Source organism: Artibeus jamaicensis, unplaced genomic scaffold, assembly GCF_021234435.1.
Source record: "Artibeus jamaicensis isolate MK-2021 breed Jamaican fruit bat unplaced genomic scaffold, CSHL_Jam_final contig_354, whole genome shotgun sequence".
NCBI lineage: Eukaryota > Metazoa > Chordata > Mammalia > Chiroptera > Phyllostomidae > Artibeus > Artibeus jamaicensis.
In genome coordinates this window covers 9,209,459-9,226,806 of record NW_026521803.1, presented here as the reverse complement: position 1 = coordinate 9,226,806, position 17,348 = coordinate 9,209,459, and the positions used below count along the sequence as shown (strand labels likewise).

The 17,348-nt window shown below is 48.9% G+C and overlaps 1 protein-coding gene across 2 annotated transcripts in view; it reads right to left on the bottom strand.

Moving 5' to 3' along the window:
* The window catches only part of CABLES1 (Cdk5 and Abl enzyme substrate 1), a 101,271-nt gene that overhangs the window by 38,929 nt on the left and 44,994 nt on the right, over nucleotides 1-17,348 (bottom strand). For both annotated transcript variants that reach the window (XM_037134123.2, XM_037134122.2), the window contains exon 3: nucleotides 13,623-13,715. In XM_037134123.2, the coding sequence (XP_036990018.2) occupies nucleotides 13,623-13,715 (93 nt within the window). The remainder of the gene's footprint in view (nucleotides 1-13,622; nucleotides 13,716-17,348) is intronic.

The window sequence follows — 17,348 nt, the reverse complement described above, 5'->3', positions numbered from 1 at the left end:
TGCCAGGACCAAAGCAACATTTCCAGCTTCAAGTACTGCTGTGGACACCTTTGTATGACTCAGGCAGCTTACTAGCTCTTCTGAGCCTCAGTTTCCTCATATAAAAAATAGAATAAAATTAGTAACTACGTTACTGGAATGCTGCAAAGAGTAACTAAGAGTACAGGACAGCCTTCAGAACGCTGCAAGTAATATGCATTCAATGGATAGGAACTACTAAATGTTTTCACTGGGGACTGCCTTCTTGGGTTGAGGTAAGTTTTACCAGCATAGAACTTAGAGAACCTCTTCAACCCTCTGTGCTAAAACAGACAGGCGTGCTCAGACATGCTAGGCCATGCTCTAAGGATGGCTGAAGGATGATACGCATGACCTGTCTACAAACATGGAGCATGCACATGGAGGTGCCTCTCCCCTATTTCTCATCAGACACTGTAGACCAAAGCCCTGGTCACTTTTGCAGGGTCACAGCATCCTGGCCAGAGTGGGCCACCAAAACCTGAAGGCCAAGGGTTAAGTAAATTGTGAGCATACCAGCCTGGTTCCCTGGTCTCACTCATGGAAACCAGCAACAGAGCTGACATTGCAATGTCCATGTCAAATTACTTCAGCAGACATAATAATAGCTAATACTTAGTAAGTGGGTGCCAGATTCTAAACACTTTAACTAAGGAAACACAAGTAAGGGACGTGATGAAAGTGATGCACTAGCAGGTGTGGCTGGTCATGGACTTTATTACCCCTATGTGTGCCGATGCTCTGCTCTTCTCTAAGACTGCAGAGTCTGCTCCTGTGGGTTTCACTGGACACCAGGAAGGCTTCTTTCACCCAGGTTTCTGAGGGTGGCTTTCCAGCCTTGCTAGCAGGTCATGCATGGAATGGGGACAGAGGGTGACGGATCACAACAACAGCCGTGACATCGGAGCAGCTGAAGCCCAGGGTGGCTCTGTGCTCCCACGCTGCTGAGCCGGGGCCCCTCTCCAGATGGAAGGGTAGAGGTTCTCTACACCTACTCCCTCCCCCAAACCCTGCTATCCCCCCGGGAAAAAAGCCTGGAACTCCTCATTCTTCCCCATTTCACTCAACATCCACGTCTTCTGCGACACAGAGGAAGGAATGTGTTGAGCGAACTCATCTGCCTTAGCTTACTGACTTTTCGTTACTTGGTGCTAATGTGTCCTTCCTTCCCACACACCAAACTTGTTTACACATTTTAATAGAACAAGAAAATGAGAGACTATAAATGTCTGTGAGATGTAAGCATTCTTTCCAAAGTTTTAACCACAGTATGCCCGTTAGTAAATGAGCTGCATTGTTCTGCTAAATGACTGCTCGCACTGTGTGGTCCTCACTGTTTAGGTCTAGGAGAGGTTGATAACATGAGTTTCATTCAGAAAAGCATCTAATGTACAGGTCAAGTTTAGCATCTATGAATACAGAATGCTTCCCAGCAATTCTAGTGGGGTTGGTACTTTTCCGGTTGGCCATCCTCAAGCATCTGGATGGGGGATGAGTGAGCAAGGAGCACCGCATCTCTGGGCACTTTCCTTCCACTCTCGGGCCCTGCCATCCCATAGCCTCTCACTTTCTGCAAGGACCAGAGGAGCAGTTCAGAGCAGAGACATGCCGAGCAGCCCCACAATGGGTCTGCAGCAGTTCACGCCGCAAGGAGCTGGAAATAGCTAACGGAGCTGCCAAGAACACATCCTACATTTTCCCTGAAGTAGCTCTGAAATCTGGGAGGGACGTCAGGCCTTAGCCAGAGAAGACAAATATCAACATGTGGCAAGCTCAAGTCTTCTGCTTCCTACAGCAGCAACTCTGAGCAGTGTGAAATCTAAAGACCAACCACGGTGTCCAGAACCTGGAGGGTCCTTTGTTCTTTATGAGCATCAGGGACAAGCACAAGAAAATCAGACTCGTTGGCCTCCTCTGAGCTCTTGCGTATTTGGGAAAGAAGTAGATCAGATGCTAGTGAAGATGATGTAAGATGGCCAGACGCCATTTCCGATGGGCCTTGAGACTGACCACCTCCATGTCTTCACTTCCAGCCACTGCAGCCATTGTCTCTTGCGCCTCCACGGCACGCCGCGGCCCACACAACTCTCCCCATCTGTGACACTCGGGGATTCCTTGGGGTTAAGATGGCCAGAAAGCAGGGCACAAAAGATTATGGCTTCAAAAGAAGAAGTAACTCCAGGGAGACGGGTCTTTAAGGAAATAAACATCGCATTTCCATACACAAGAATCTGTCTGTCAGCAGGAGAAAAAAAAGTAAAAGAAAAGGCTCCGCAGAACTGCCGCCCACATGGACGGGGCTCCCTCTGGGTCTGCAGTGTCTCCCCAACCCTTTCGGGCAGTGCTGAGTGTGTTCTGCAGCTGGGATACCGGTCAACTTTCTTCTTTATAAGCCCAGCCTCATTTCCACGTTTCTGGTATGAGGGAACTTGCAGCTTCAGGCCACAAGGCTGGCACTCTGCCGACAAGACGCTGGAGTGCTCAGAACAGCCAGGAGGGGCACGAGGGTCCCCGCAGTTGACAAGAGCACCACAGACCACTTTCACTGAATCTGTTTTCAACCCCTCAGCCTGGTGCTGTCAATGTCTTGAGCACAGAGCATCCAACGCCATCCAGGACTTGTAAGTGCTCACTCTTATGCCAAAACTGGCGTCTTTTTCTATTTCCAAAACCCTGAGGAGTCTCTCTTGGCTGTGAGAAGGTTTGAGCTCTTCCAGGTGGAATATTCCATTAGACCAGAAATATTCTCTCAAGGACATGAAAACAAGCAACCAACTTCAAAGTTAGAGCAAACAAAACCATGTCCACAACAATGGTAGCTGAGTGTGAAGATGCGTGAACACAGCCCAGTGGTGTCTAGGGGTGGCGGGCGAGGTGCACGTTAGGTGCTGGGCATACAGGTAGAAATGCACTCGCTAACTCTGCAATTCATTCCCTACGTGCCCAGAAGCAGGAAAGAACACACTTAAAAATACTGGTGTCGTGGGCCGAACTGTGTCCCCTAAAAAGACACGTTGAAGTCCTAACCTCCCAAACCTGTGAGTGTGGCTTTATTTGGAAAGAGGGTGTGTGCAGATGTAATCGATTTAGGATGAGGTCACCCGGGGTTAGGGCAGGCCTTAGATCCTCAGACTGGAGGCATCGAGGAGAGGAGAGTGTGTGGAGAAGCCCAGGCACACACAGAGGGAGGGAGGATGTGTGACGAGGGAGGTAGGGGCTGGAGTGATGTGGACCACAGGCAAGGATGTCGTCGACTGTCAGCAGCCACTGGACCCTGGAAGAGGCCAGAAATGACCCTTCTTTAGAGTTTTCAGAGGCTGTGTGACCCTGAAGACACTTTGATTTCTGACTCCGGGACTCGGGAACTGTGAGAAGGCACATTTTGTTGTTTTAAGCCACCCAGTTTGTGGTACTTTGTCGGGCAGCCCTGGGAAGCACACGCAGCTGGCACGTCGTCACTCCTTCCCAGAGTTGCTCAGTTTCACACATCGCCTGCTCGGAAGGTGCTCTGTGCTCTGCTGGTGCACAGAGATGGTGATGTTCCCGTGTGCTGGGCTGCAAGGAGGGAAGGAGCCCATGGAGCAGAGACACCTAGGGGCCCGAGCAGGTGGTGGGCCTCGGGCCTGAGGCAGGCACTTGGCACCTGGGCTAGGTCCTGGAGGAGGAGTGGGATCCCAACAGGTGAGAACAGGGAGCGGAGGGCCCAGGATGCAGGGGAACATGACCAACACAGCTGAGTAAGGCCACACAGGGCGTCAGAGTGAGGGGCTGAGGGCACAGAGCTGGCCCAAATCAGGTGGGAAAATGCTCCTGCAGATCTATGCTCAGTAGCCCACAGACACAGATGTGGCATTGTCATCAGGGGAGGTGTTAATTGTCCTATCATGACTGCTCATAGCAACACCATCTCCACGGCCACTTCTTTGATGGCTAAGATTACTGCTAGGACAGTACAGGCCTTCCCTGCCTGCTAAGGGGGACCTTATCCTATAATGCAGGGGATGGAGGGATATTTCCAAGAAACGAGTTATATGATCTTCCTCTCCTCTTCCCTCCCTTCCACAGGTATTTTCTGAGCTCTCACTCCATGCCAGACATGGTGCTGGAGCTGGGAACTGGATACTGAACTGCACAGACAAGGGCTCCATCCTTACAAAGCTCATGGCTGGGTAGGAGACATTTACACTGGGGTGTGATTGGTAAGGAGCAGCAGAGGGCACTATAGATAGAACACATTGAAAGACAGCTAACCTGGCCTGAGGGAGGCAAGGTGGGCTCCCTGGAGGAAGTGACAGCTAAGCCGAGGCAGGAGGGGTACGTGGCAATGAGGCTACCAGCAGAGGTTACACTGGCAGAGGAACTGGTATGAGTCAAGGCTGGGAGGAGGAGGGGCAGAAGGCCTGTTCAAGAACTTGAGCATGCAATAAAACTCTCTTCCTGAGTCTCTGAAATCAGTTTGACCAACACGCACAGCACACTCCAGCCCAGGCTGCGAGGCTGTTCTCTAGAATACTCACAGTGAGTCTGGCACTTGTACACAACGGTTAGATGTGTATGACCCCAGAGGTGTATATGTTTCCACCAGCTGTCTTCACTACTCACACTCGTTCTCGTTCACGAGAGACTGCACGAACTACTGAGATGTGGGGGAGGGGAGAAATGCTGTTTCTACAAAACACGATGCTGAATGCTTTAAAAAAATTCAAACAAGGCAAGTCACCACCCCCAAAAACGTGCATTTGAGGTATGGGCAAGACATCTAGAAAAGGTAAGAGAAAACTGTAAAAATCCAAAAGAATTTTGCAGTTAGATTCCTTGGTCATTTTGTCAGAGACCCACCAGCACAGGGCAGCACACGCGGGTGTGACGGCACGTGAGGCTGATACCAGTGAGGCTGATACTACAGCGCAGACCCCGGTCTGTGGGCCTGTATGCAACGTAAAGGCCCAGCATCAAAAACCCCTCGAAACAACAGAACAACTGTTGCCCTGGCCAGAGCTGCTTCGTGGGCTGAGTGCCACTCTGTGAACCGAAAGGCCACCAGTTCAATTCCCAGTCAGGGCACATGCCTGGACTGCAAGTCAGGTCCCCAGTGGGGACGCATGTGAGAGGCAAGCACACGTTGATGTTTCTCTCCCTCTCTTTCTGCCTCCCTTCCCCTCTCTCTAAAAATAAATAAATAAAATCTAAAAAAAAAACAATAACCCCCGCCCCACTGAATGAATGATCAACAATATGCCTTAAATTAAAGCACACAATTTAAACTACGTATGTAGTTTTTGTGGGTATTTTTCCCGGTGTTTACTAATCTCTCCCCTTAACCAAGCAATTACTGTAAATAATTCAGCATAGCCGGAGGTGGTGCGGGGGTGGAGGAGCACAGACACCAGTGAGGCTGGCAGGCCAGCCCTGAAAGGCCACCTGAGCCTGGGAGGAAGTCGGTCCTGGGGCTCGGAAGGCCCAGGACTGGTGAAGGTGGTGACAGTGACTGAAGCCATGGTGTGGATGCGCTTCCCCAGTAACAGGGAGTGAAGGACGAAGAGGGGAGGGACCAGGGTAGCAGAGCTCACAGCTGTACAGAGAGAGGATAAGGGAGTGAGTTTGCTGGGGCTGCCATAGCAAAGTGCCATATGCTGAATGGCTTACACATAGAAATGGGACAGTCTCACAGTTCTGGAGGCCAGAAGTCCAAGTGCAGGATGCTGACAGGGTCCTCTGACGGGGGCTATCGGGCAGGATCTGTTCCAGGCCTCTCCCCCAGCTTCTGGTAGCGTCTTGGCTTGTGACAACATAACGCCAGGCTTCACACGGCCACAGGGCATTCTGTGTGTATGGGGGGTACCTACCTGTCCCCCTTTTATAAGGACACCGTCGTACAGGGCCCAAGCTTGTTCCAGGGCAATGTCATCTTCACTAATTACATCTGCAATGACTTTACTTCCAAATAAGGTCACATTCTGAGGTAGTAGGGTAGGGACCCAGCATAAGAATTTTGGGAGGACACAGTCCAGGGAGGTAGCAAGCTGAGCACGCCATCGCAGACGTGAGGAGGTCCTCTCTGGAGCCCTGTCCTGCCTGCCCTTCACAGAAGCACTGGTGGCTGCTTCCTGTGCTGTGGCCCTGGCCCCTGAGCGGCCACGTTGTGTCTGGCTTATTTCGGTCCCCACAGTGCTTCCAAGGTTCATAACATTCTCGTGGCTTTCTTCTCAGACTGCTGCACACCACCGGTGGGGACCTAGGTCCAGTCTCCCTCCAGGGCCCCGGGCCCTCTTACCAAGCAGAGAATTGAAACAGAACCGCCAGGGGAAGATCTGCTCTCTGTGACTCATTTTATTTCCTACGTGTTGCCCAGGTTGAAAAGAAGCCACAAGCACAGGTAGTCTGCAAGCTTTTCAGCAGCGTCCATCTGCACGGGCAAAGCCACACCACAGTCCTCTGCTCGGCACCCTCATGGCTCGCACCTCGCTCACAAAAAAGCACACACTTTCACAATCCACCCTCCCACAGCTTTTCAGGACTCACCTCCTCCTTCTTCTCCTCCTCCTCCTCCTCCTCCACACTGGCCTTCCTATAGTTCCTTAAGCACACCCCATACTTCCTGGCCTCAGAGGCTGCGAGACTGCTGTTCCATCCAACTTGAATGTAATTCCTTGCCTCCCTCAGACCACTGCTCAAAGGAAGCCTTGGCCCACCCAGGCCCTGCCTCTAAGCCTCTGCCGCTTCGGTTTTCCTCCATAGCTGACCTACCCCGCCTCGGATGGGGTATGTTTTCTTGTTTATCACCTGCCTTCCCAAGGAGCCCGGGACTCCTCACAGCAGGGCCTTTGTTTGCTTTATTCACAGACACATCCCCTCACTTGGGACGGCCCAGCACAGCAGGTGTCAGTGCTTGGGTGCTGAACGGACAGAACGCAGGGATCACTGCACTCTCCGTAGTTCAGGAACTGGTTTATCAGGCACTTTCTCTCTGCATGCACCTGTCTCCTTCCAGAAAAAAATGGCTGTTTATACACAGGTGGTTCAGTGAACTGAGACAGAAGGTCTGGCTATTCCCTTTTGTTATGCGTCTTCCATCCTGCCTCCCCCAGGAGAGGGGCTCAGAAAATCGGAGTCTGCTGCGACAGGGCCGTCCCAACACAAATCCAGTGTCTTAAAATGTGCCCCTCACGTGACGGAGGGTGACTGACCCTGGCGGGGTGCACAGTGGCAACATGTCTGGGACAGGACGAGCTGAACCAGCGCAGTCTGTGGTTACACCTACAGACACCTCTCCAGGACACCCGGGTGATCTAAATTCCAAGCTATTTCTTCACACGAGCTCCTGAAAAGTCTCCATCCTGTGCTGTCAATCATTTATCCCTGCTGGGTTTAGTCTCGGTGCTCTGGGCCTCGGTTTCCAGCTGTTGGAGTGACTGAGTGCCGGCTGTCCTTGGAGCACACTGTCCTCTTCCACGAGGCCCGCAGCGAGGCTTACTGGCCTTCACTCCAACGAGGAGATAATGCTCAAGGCAAAACCACGTGCTATTTTTCTTAAAGTCCCCTTGGGGCTTCGGACCAGGGGCTAACACATTTCAGCGGCCTGCAGGTTCTCTGGCCTCAGCACAGCCCAGCCCCACTGTTCCCCTTTCTACCCACAGGGATCGGGGGGGTCGCTGTGACGAGGAGTCATCGAACATGCTGCTGAAACCCAATGGCACATCCAGGGCAGCCCCCCCTTTACTGACCTAGTCATCCCATCAACAAGCAGATGGAGTGAATGCGACTGCGTCTTAGGGAAGTCACATTGATGGTTAGCAACCTTTACTCTTTCCTGAAAGCAGCCAAACCACCTGTTCAACCATCCAGTGCAGAAGTCTGCCAGCCATCGGCTCTGGGCTTGCTAGTCTGGAATTGTTAGAACTTACTCTCTGCTACTATTTTGTTCTCTTTCGGACTTTTTTAAAGGCCATATTTGTCTAGCATTCAACTTAGAACTTTAATTCTCCATGGTGTTTCGACGATTGTTTGATTTCTAAATTCTTTCTATTCCCTGGGATCAATTCAACTCACTTAAATAAAGGTTTCTTCATTCATTTATTCCACAAATACTTATGGAGCACCTACTGTGTGCCCAGCACATTGTTTTGGTTAAAGTCTATATATCATAGTTCTACTTGTTAAAGAATCTAAAACTAGGCCCAAAGTTGACATTTACTTTGTCCTTATACCATCAACCCCTAGAAATTCATCATCCCTTCCGTCCCTCTTCTGAATATGGGCTTAAAAGCCCCACGGCTAGTACTAGCATTTTATTGGTTTGATTGGAAGAAAGTGTATGTGCATGCGTGTGTGTGTGTGTGTGTATATATATATATAAAATAAAATATGCCATTTAGCCATATTTAAGTGCACCATTCAGTCTTATTAAGTACATGCACGATGCTGACCAACCATCACCGCTATCTCCGAAACTTTGCCATTGCCTGGTGCACAAACTCCACAACCAGTAAGCAGTAACTCCCTTCACACCCGGTCCCTGGGACCCACTCACTTGCTCTGTGCATTTACCTACTCTGGGTATTTTGTTTAAGTGGACTCATGAAATATGTGACCTTTTGTGTCTGGTTTATGTCAGTCAACATAATGTTTTCAAGGTTAATACACATGCAGGACGTTTCATCTCTTCTTCGCTTTTTGTGGCTGAATAACACTCCTTTGCATGCACGCCACATTTTGTCTATCCATTCATTTGCTGATGGACAGTTGGGTTGTTTCTACCTTTCACTATTGTGAATGATGGAACTGTGGACATTGGCTACAAGGATCTGTTTGAATTCCTCTGCAATTATTTTAGGTATACACCTGGCAGGGGAACTGCTGGGTCATATGATAATTTTACGTTTAATTTTCTGAGGAACTGCAGAACTATTTTCCACAATGGTGGCACCATTTTACATTCCCATCGGCAAAGTACAAAGATTTCAATTTTCTTTCCTTTCTCTCAACTGTTGGTTCATTCTGGACTTGAATCTTCCTCACAGTATTTTTACACATTTACCATTCTTTTATCAGTCCTTGGCCTTTTGTTAATGATTTTTAAAAATCAGAATCTGATGGAGAGTTTTCTCAAAATCCACTACAACATGCTGTCTCACAGTGTATGAATTTTAATTCCCCACCCCTCCCTTCAATTATGAGGAAGAGCTTTGGAATCTGATGCCTGGATTCCTGCTCCCCCCCGCCCGGCTTTCTGGCTACATGTTCCAGTTTCCGCCTTTGTCCATTGGGGTGAGGAGTGCATTCATTTCCTACGGCTGCAAGTGACCACCAAGTTAGGGACTTAAAGTAACACAAATTAATTTTCTTACAGTTCTGGAGGTCAGGACTCCAAAATGGGTCTCGTGGGGCTAAAGTCCAGGCGGCAGTGGGGCTGGTTCCCACTGTAGGTTCTAGAAGAGAATCCTTTTCCTGCCTTTTCCGGCTTCTAGGGGCAGCTGCATTCCTTGGCCCACGGCCGCTGTCTCCATCCTCAAAGCCGGCAATGCATCACCCTAACTCTGACTTTCTGTCTCTCTCTTCTACTCTTAACAACCCCCGTGATTACAGCGAGCCCACCCAGATACTCCAGGGTGATCCTGCTACTTTAAGGGCAACTGATCAGCAATCCCAACTCTACCAGTCACATTGATTCCCCGCTGCCACGCAACCTAGCAGATTCGCGCAGATCCTGGGGATATGACATGACATCTTTGGCAGCGTGGGGTGGGGCGGGGACATTATTTTGCCCAACACAACAATAATAACAGCTTCCTCCTAAGACCGTTTCAAGGATATGTGAACTTCTAAATTCTTTCCATTTTTCAAGATACAGTTCTAAACACTGAAACTGATTCAAAAGGTCTTTCCACTCATTTACTCAAACACTGACTTGGGTTAATGAAACAAAGCCCATCAAGTACTGAGAGCTGGTACCCTGCAAACACTCAGCAAATACACCCACTGTTACCTTATGACATTCCTAACTTTTCAATCCCTTTTGACAATACGGTCACTGCCACAAGAATCCCCTTCTCGGTCTGAACTTTCTGAGATCTGTCTTCCTAAAACCCAGCCATGCATTGCTTTCATTTCCAACTACCAAGTCCAATCTGACTTCCCCACTGCCAACCTGTCCTCACGTTGAGGCAGAAAAAGAACTGGAGTGCGGCAGCTCCCGTCGCTGCCTCCCCTGGCGGCTAGGAGACGCGGTGCCCAGTGGGGCCAGCACAGGACACATCACCTGTCCCCTGTAACAGTGAAGCCGAAGCTTTCACGCTGGACCTGCCACTGGCACCCTCGTTCCCCCCTCGGCTCCACCTGGCCTGGAGCATGGCTCCAGACCACCTCAGCTTGGTTCTCAGCATGACGGCCACACACACAGCCTTCCAGCAGGTCCCCAATCCAGTCTCGTGGAATTCACTGATTCTAAACAGACAAAGACTTTTTTGCTTAAAGTAGACGCCATCCTCCATCAGCACCATGCCTTCCACTGCAGAGGGTCACTTCCACTTCACACGCCGGCTGGGCTTTGTCTCGTGCTGCAGACAGGACTGGGTGAACTCGGGGATGGCTGAGGCCCCAAGGGTTATCACTGAGCAGCTACCCTGACTGTACAATCATGAAGCTCACTTATTTTTTTGTTTTGTTTTTCTAATAACACAAGGATTGCCATTTATTATGCTTGGTTAGAAGTTTTTAGCATCTTTTTCCCCTCCAATCTTACACTGCACTTAACACTCATGGTCAGGTCAGGCACTGAGTACTGAGACAGACGCTCCCCCTCTCGGCACGTCAGCTGCCCTCTGGTCCTTGCTGAGATGGGCGCCCAAATCCTCCTCCATGTTGGTGCCTTTGTCACATGATCAGCTGGTCGGGGAACAGAGGAGCCTCATTACCAGGGTCTTCAGAGCCAGAACAGCAAGCGGGCCCAGGGGTGGCCACAGCCTGAGAGGTCGGTCTGGGCTGGTCGGGGGTCACCAGGAGACTCGGGAGTTGGGCGCGGTGTGCGAGGGGCAGAAGTCGGGGCTGGAGCAGGGTCCTTTCAGTCTCTCTCCCCAGGGTGCAAGAAGAGGTGGACACCGGTACTCAGACCATTCTGTTTTCAGTCCAGACCTTCAAGATCTCTGCCCAACGCCTCCAGCCTCCTCTGGAAAGCCTCGTTCCTCCGCAGCACGGGCAGGCACACACTACTGAGGGACTCCGACACTCACTGCAGGAGTGTCCCTCTGGTGTGGTGCTGTCTATATGCTTCCGGACACCAAAGAGGGGGAATCGGAGATCCCTCCACAGCCACTGCACTTTAAGACTTGTTTTCTGAAAGTTTATACCTACTTTTTAAGCCTTAGTTGAAGTTGAATAGAGAACATAATTGTATGACTCTTCAGTGATTTTAAAAGAGTGAAATTGAGCTCTCTCATCAAATAATTTTTGTCGGGACTTCCGAAAGCTACACCGGGACCCCTCCTACCCACCACTGCTGGAGTGCAGCTCATCCACACGTCCCCGGCCACCCTCCATGGGGCGATCTCCCACCTGCTGCAGTGGGGGCAATTCTCCTTTCCGTTCGAAAGGCTGGGTCACATCCTCCCATTCATCAGCTCAACCCCAATTTCCTTCTGTCGCCTCAGAAATGGTATTTTCTTCCCAACCCTCTTTCATCTAAGAACAATCCATCCTTGCTCATAAACCAGAGGCGGTAGGGGAGCACCTCCTGTCCTTTCATCCTCCGCTGGCATGAGAAAAGCAGTTCTCACCTGGCCAGTTACAACTGCCCGTCCCCACAGCCTCCAGCCTGGGGTTCCCACGGCAGGTCGGGTCAGAGAGCCTGCTTTCCTGTCCTAAATTCCAGTTCTCAGATCTTCAGATAAGCTAATGGTCTCTTCTGGCTCCCTCCAAAACTTTCTCAGCAAAACTGCCAGCCACTGCATGCTTTGCGGACTGTTTATATTGTTCCTGGGTCAAGGGCTTGCCGAGGAAGGTGGCTTTGTAATGTACACTGGCAATCCCATTAGTCCAAATCTTTTATTAGCTACATCCTCTCACTGCCAAAACTTGCCAAGTGATTACCCGACTTTGTACCCTCGACAGCATTCGGGGGTGGGGAATTCTATTCATGCAGCCCGGTCCTTTGTCTTTGGCACTGATTTTATTTAGCAATGAAAGGCTTTCTATGCTTATTTTATGGTTAAAGAGATTATGGGTAGAAACACAAAGGTAAATTAATGATGAATAATTATACTAAACATGACATAAGAAAGGTGTGAATTCAGTAATTAAGAGCCACAAAAGATAAGAAAAGTCCAGTGAATGAGGCACAAGAACTGTGACAGTGACAGGAAGGGGGAGACAGGGAGATTCAGAATATTCTGTGTAACAAATGACAGCTGGGTACATTTGAACTGAAAGCTCTGTACTTAAAATAAGAATATATACTGGCTATGTAAAAACTACTTGATGAGAAAGGTCAATTCTGCTATTCTAAAATCACTGAATAGCCATAAAATTATGTTCTCTACTCAGCTAAGGTTTAAAAAGTAGGTATAAACGTCAAGAAAACAAATCTTAAAAACTGTAATCATTACCATTCATGTTGCACAATGTGTTTTACACCCAGTGACAGTAAGGCTGGGCCAGAGTCACTCCCTGAGTCTAACGACCTTTTAGCAATTTTCATTTGGTGGGGATTACAGCATTAGTGGTCTTGTGTGAATCAGGAGATCGAATGAAGTGGTTTTCTCAGAGGAGCTCAGTTCTGGGTGGTGTCTCTAATTATCATGTTCAGGGAACGTCACTATCCAGGCCACAGATTAGAAGCTGTCCCCAAAGGGTACAAGGGGTCCCAAGCAGCAGGGGACCCAAGACGTCTCGGAACTCCGTTCCAGTGCCGCCCTGAGCTGCCACGGATGGACTTAGCCACTCCATCACCAACTCGCTAGCAACAATGATTCACGTGTGTTTACCACCAGGAGAGTTTTATTTAACATTGAGGTCACACAACTTTTAACCATAATAATTTTCATTTGCCAGCACTTTCCTGGAGAAACACACACTCCACACGTGAGCAGCTTTGGAATGTGAATCGGTGCCCAAGAGGAATCTGCTGGCAAAGTCATGACTCTACTCTCCTAAAGCCTTCAGAGCTAGCACAGAACCCAAGTTCAAGCACAGACCTGGTGGGATAGTTCCTGACCAAAGCACAAAGCTCTGGTGAAAAAAGAAAACAAAACCCAACAAAGCAGGGGAAAAAAGGGGGGGAAACAAAACATAAAAATCCTCAATTGTTTTTCTGTTCAACGTTTTCTATAAAATATATTTGAATACTATTGAAAATTCAGTTTGTGGTTAATCCAAAAATCTCACCTTTGGTCAGTGATAGGAAGCATTATTTCCTAGGGACTTCTTTGGATGATCTGGCAGGAATGGGATGGAAACAGTCTATTTGGGAAGGTCACAGGAGATCCTGTTCGTCTCAGCAGCGTGGGCTGCACTTGGCTGAGGTCTGGTCATTCAGACGGTCCCCGCCTCCCTTCCCCACAGGACCCGCCCCCTCCTACAACTGCCATGGGCAGCTTCAGCCAGCGTAGTACCTGCCGTTCCTTGTATCGTGTTGCCGCATATTCTTGATAAAATGAATCTTCTTAAAGTTCTTTGGTCTGGGCGAACCTGAGAGAGTTCGACATCTGAAAAAGAAAGTCATTTCCAAAATACAGTCAGTTGCTGGCTGGACAGCTGAGACATCTCCACACAAAGACAGGAAGGAAAGACCAGACACATGGCTTGAGTCTGCCCAAGGATAATGAGCACAATATGGCTGGAAGCAAGGAAGCTTTAAAAAAAACCCAACGACAGACAACTTCCTTGATAATACCGGTAATAATTTATATGGGTATCTGAAAAGCCAGCTAATGAAAACTATTGTCCTCAGTTACAATAACATAACCTACCCGGATACCAAAGACATTATTCTTTCTTGTCATCTCAAAAAGAATTCTCCTGTATCAACACAGGTAATGGAAACAGAAAACTATAAATTTAAAGAATTTAGAGGGGAAACAACACTGGAAAATTCAGTTTAAAAACAACCCTGAGCCATTTTTCGTTTGTAGCAGAACTCTGGCCTTGAGCTTCCTTCAATTTCCACTATGCCTGAAAGTCACAGCTTTACTCTGAGTGAGAATCAGAGACCTGGTTTGTGGCTTTTGCTTTTCTTTTTTGTTTTTAAAACAAATGTTGAATAAATACGTGGACAAAACGACTTAGATTCAGTTCTGCCCCTGGAATACAGGATGCGTGCTCCCACAGAGGACGGACGCCCCTGACCACAGGCTGACAAGGTCGTGTTTGTGTGTACTTTCTCACAGTTACCTGGCAAACTCTAAGGCACGCAGCTGCAACAACAATAAGAAAAGCAGTAACATTTTTTTAAGAAAATTAAAAATCTAACCAGCAAGAGTGTGAAGTGTAGTCTCTTTTTGAAAAGGGGGCTGTGACTTTTCTATTTTGGTTTTGGCTACTGAATTTTATTACTGATAAACCTTCCTGACTGTGGGCCCCTGGGGCTGATGGTTCTGTCACAAGCGGGGACCTGAGAACTTAACATTTCAGAGGGGAAGTTACGGAGAGCTGTGCCCAGCTGCCCAAAGCCACGGTGAGTTCCGGGCGGGAGCTGTTCTCCAAGTTCAGTCAGTTTTGAACTTGAAGCTTTAAGTACAAGAGTGACAAGGTGAAGCAACAAAGAGGTGCAGTTGAGGGCAGGTGGGGTGTGGGGCAGGTCAGGCACAGGACTCGGGCGTGGACGGGGCCACAGACCTGCAGAGCAACTCCAATCTCTAAAATCTCCCAGGGCCCCAGTTCAGCGGAAGTGAGGTGATGCCCCTGGTCCAGACCTCTGTGTACACCTCCCCAGACCCCCTCACCCACCCTCCAGGAAGGCTCAATCTTTCTAGAGGCCCTTCCCAGAGGGCACGGAAAATTATTTTTTTATAAGAAACATCATCGCCTTCAAATGTAATTTAACTTGAAAACGATCACGCTGAAGTGAATTAGCACCAGCCAAAGCAAAGACATAACATCAGATAGTCAGTGACTTTCATCAGAAGAAGGAGGTTCCCCTGCCCTTGGGTCTTGAGGAGAAAAAGTGCCCTTTCTGGTCAAGTCCACTACAGTAGGGCAGGGTCCACAGCCTGTGCGGCCCTGCAGGACGGTTCAGCAGACCCGCCCCCAAATTCACTAGGGACCCCAACCTATCACTGGTAACATTCCTTCCCTGGCACTGCTGTGAAGATTCAATGCGATGATGTGGTGCATACAAGCTTCATAAACTGTCAGGTGACATGGTCAAATACAAATATGCACATTCATACATATGTGCCTACATGTAAATATTCACATATACACATCAGGTGCTGTGATCATTAACAGAACATTAGCTACAAAGGGTGAATATTTTGTTACCGCCTGCCACCTCTGCTGTGAAAGCTGCAGTCCTTATTAAGGGTCCTGAGTCCCTAATTTTAGGTAGATTCATTGAAAGACTTGCAGAGCCCTGCCTGAGGACACTCGGCAGATGTTTCCTGTGGACTTTAGGCAGGGTGTGAATAGCAGACAGCACCCACCAATCCCACTCCCCCTCCCCCCCCCAAACCCAGACTTAGTCTTGCTGGGCTCCAAGGGCCAGGAATGTCTGACCTGAGGCCCCTGGGCTGCATGCGGCCCAGGATGTCTTTGAATGCAGCCCAACACAAAATTGTAAATTTACTTAAAACATTATGAGATTATTTTGTGATTACGTGTCGCAATGTATTTAATGTGTGGCCCCACACAACTCTTCTTCTTCCAGTGTGGCCCAGAGATGCCAAAAGGTTGGGCACCCCTGCTACAGCCTCATTCTGCCTTCTTGGGCAGCTCTCTGGAGCAGACCCAGAACCCCGAACTGCCTCAGTTCTATGTCCAGAAATGAATGCTCAGGTCTGCAAGCCTCTCAAGGTCCCTAACTGCTTCTCTAACACACAGAAGATTCTAGAAACACGTAGTCACTGGAAAAGGGAGAACCTCTGAGAGTGTAAAGGTGTGCTTCTGTTAGTTTCTAGACAGGGCCAAGTGTTCAGGAGTGTCCGCACATCCTTACCCCACTTCCCCACAAAAGGAGAGGTTTCTGGACCAGCCAGTCTGGGGCAGCAGGCCCAGAGCGAGACAGTGAGCCGGACTGTGTGGGTACCTTCCCAGTCCTACCTCAGCGGGGGGAAGCTGGTAGCAATCCCATACCAGATGAGGGACGATCCCAAGCTGCTCCCTGCCTCCTGTGCTTGCAGAGAGAGGTACTGCTGCCGTTTGGGTTTGAGAACAAAACCCCCCAGGCTTCTGCAGGAACTGGAAGTCAGCAAAAGAGCCGTAGGTAGGTGTCAACCAAAGCATGAGAAGGAGAGGGTGCAGTAATCACTTAACAGAGCACCAGCCAGCACCCACCAACCCAGACAGGTTGGAAAACTGGTGCAGGTGGTGATGGCAGTCACATTTGCCATAGATGAACCGAGAGTTTTCTGGGCACTGGATGGGGAGTCCTAGCTCCTCATTTCTAAGAGACTAGGTAACCACCAGGCAGGTGGAAATGGCTTGGTCTGTAAACCCTCTCCCCGAAAAAACTCCTGCCTGGAGTTTTAAGTGGACACAGGAAGCTTACTAACAAATTGTGATGCATGAAGGAAAAGCAGGTCTTTTAAAAGGAGAACTTAACAAAGGTGCCATGTGTTGCTATCAGCCTCCAATTCTAGCTGCACAGGCTCCTCCTTCCAGGAGCTATTTTTCTTGCTTTTTTTTAAGCATTCAACTAAACCACCAGGGAACCTCAGAAATGCTTGAAGAGCACTGTGGCGTTAGCAACAATTGCCAAGGAAACTAGAACGCTGAGCCCTCAAATTGTGGCAGCTTAAGCAAAGAACAAATTAATTTTGAAAGTGCCTGAATTAATGTGTAAATAGCCATTTAAAAACATACATTTTAAGTGATGCAAAATTAAATTAGGATACAATTAAATTACAAAAAAGTTTAATGAAGGATCGGCTCTTTCTTGTTAGCACTGATTACGGATACCCTTACTTAGGCAAAAGGTTTTTAGCAGATGCCTTGGAGCCATTTGTTCAAAGCGCTGAGTTTAAAAGCAAGTTGGGTTAATAGACTTCGGACCCCAGTTCCCCAAATATTTCAGTGTCACTAATGGTATATTAATTTCACAGACTGGGGGAGCTGGAATGGACTTCAGCAATCAGCCAATTTGCTGCTCCCATTTTACAGATGGAAAAACCGAGGCCCCAGAG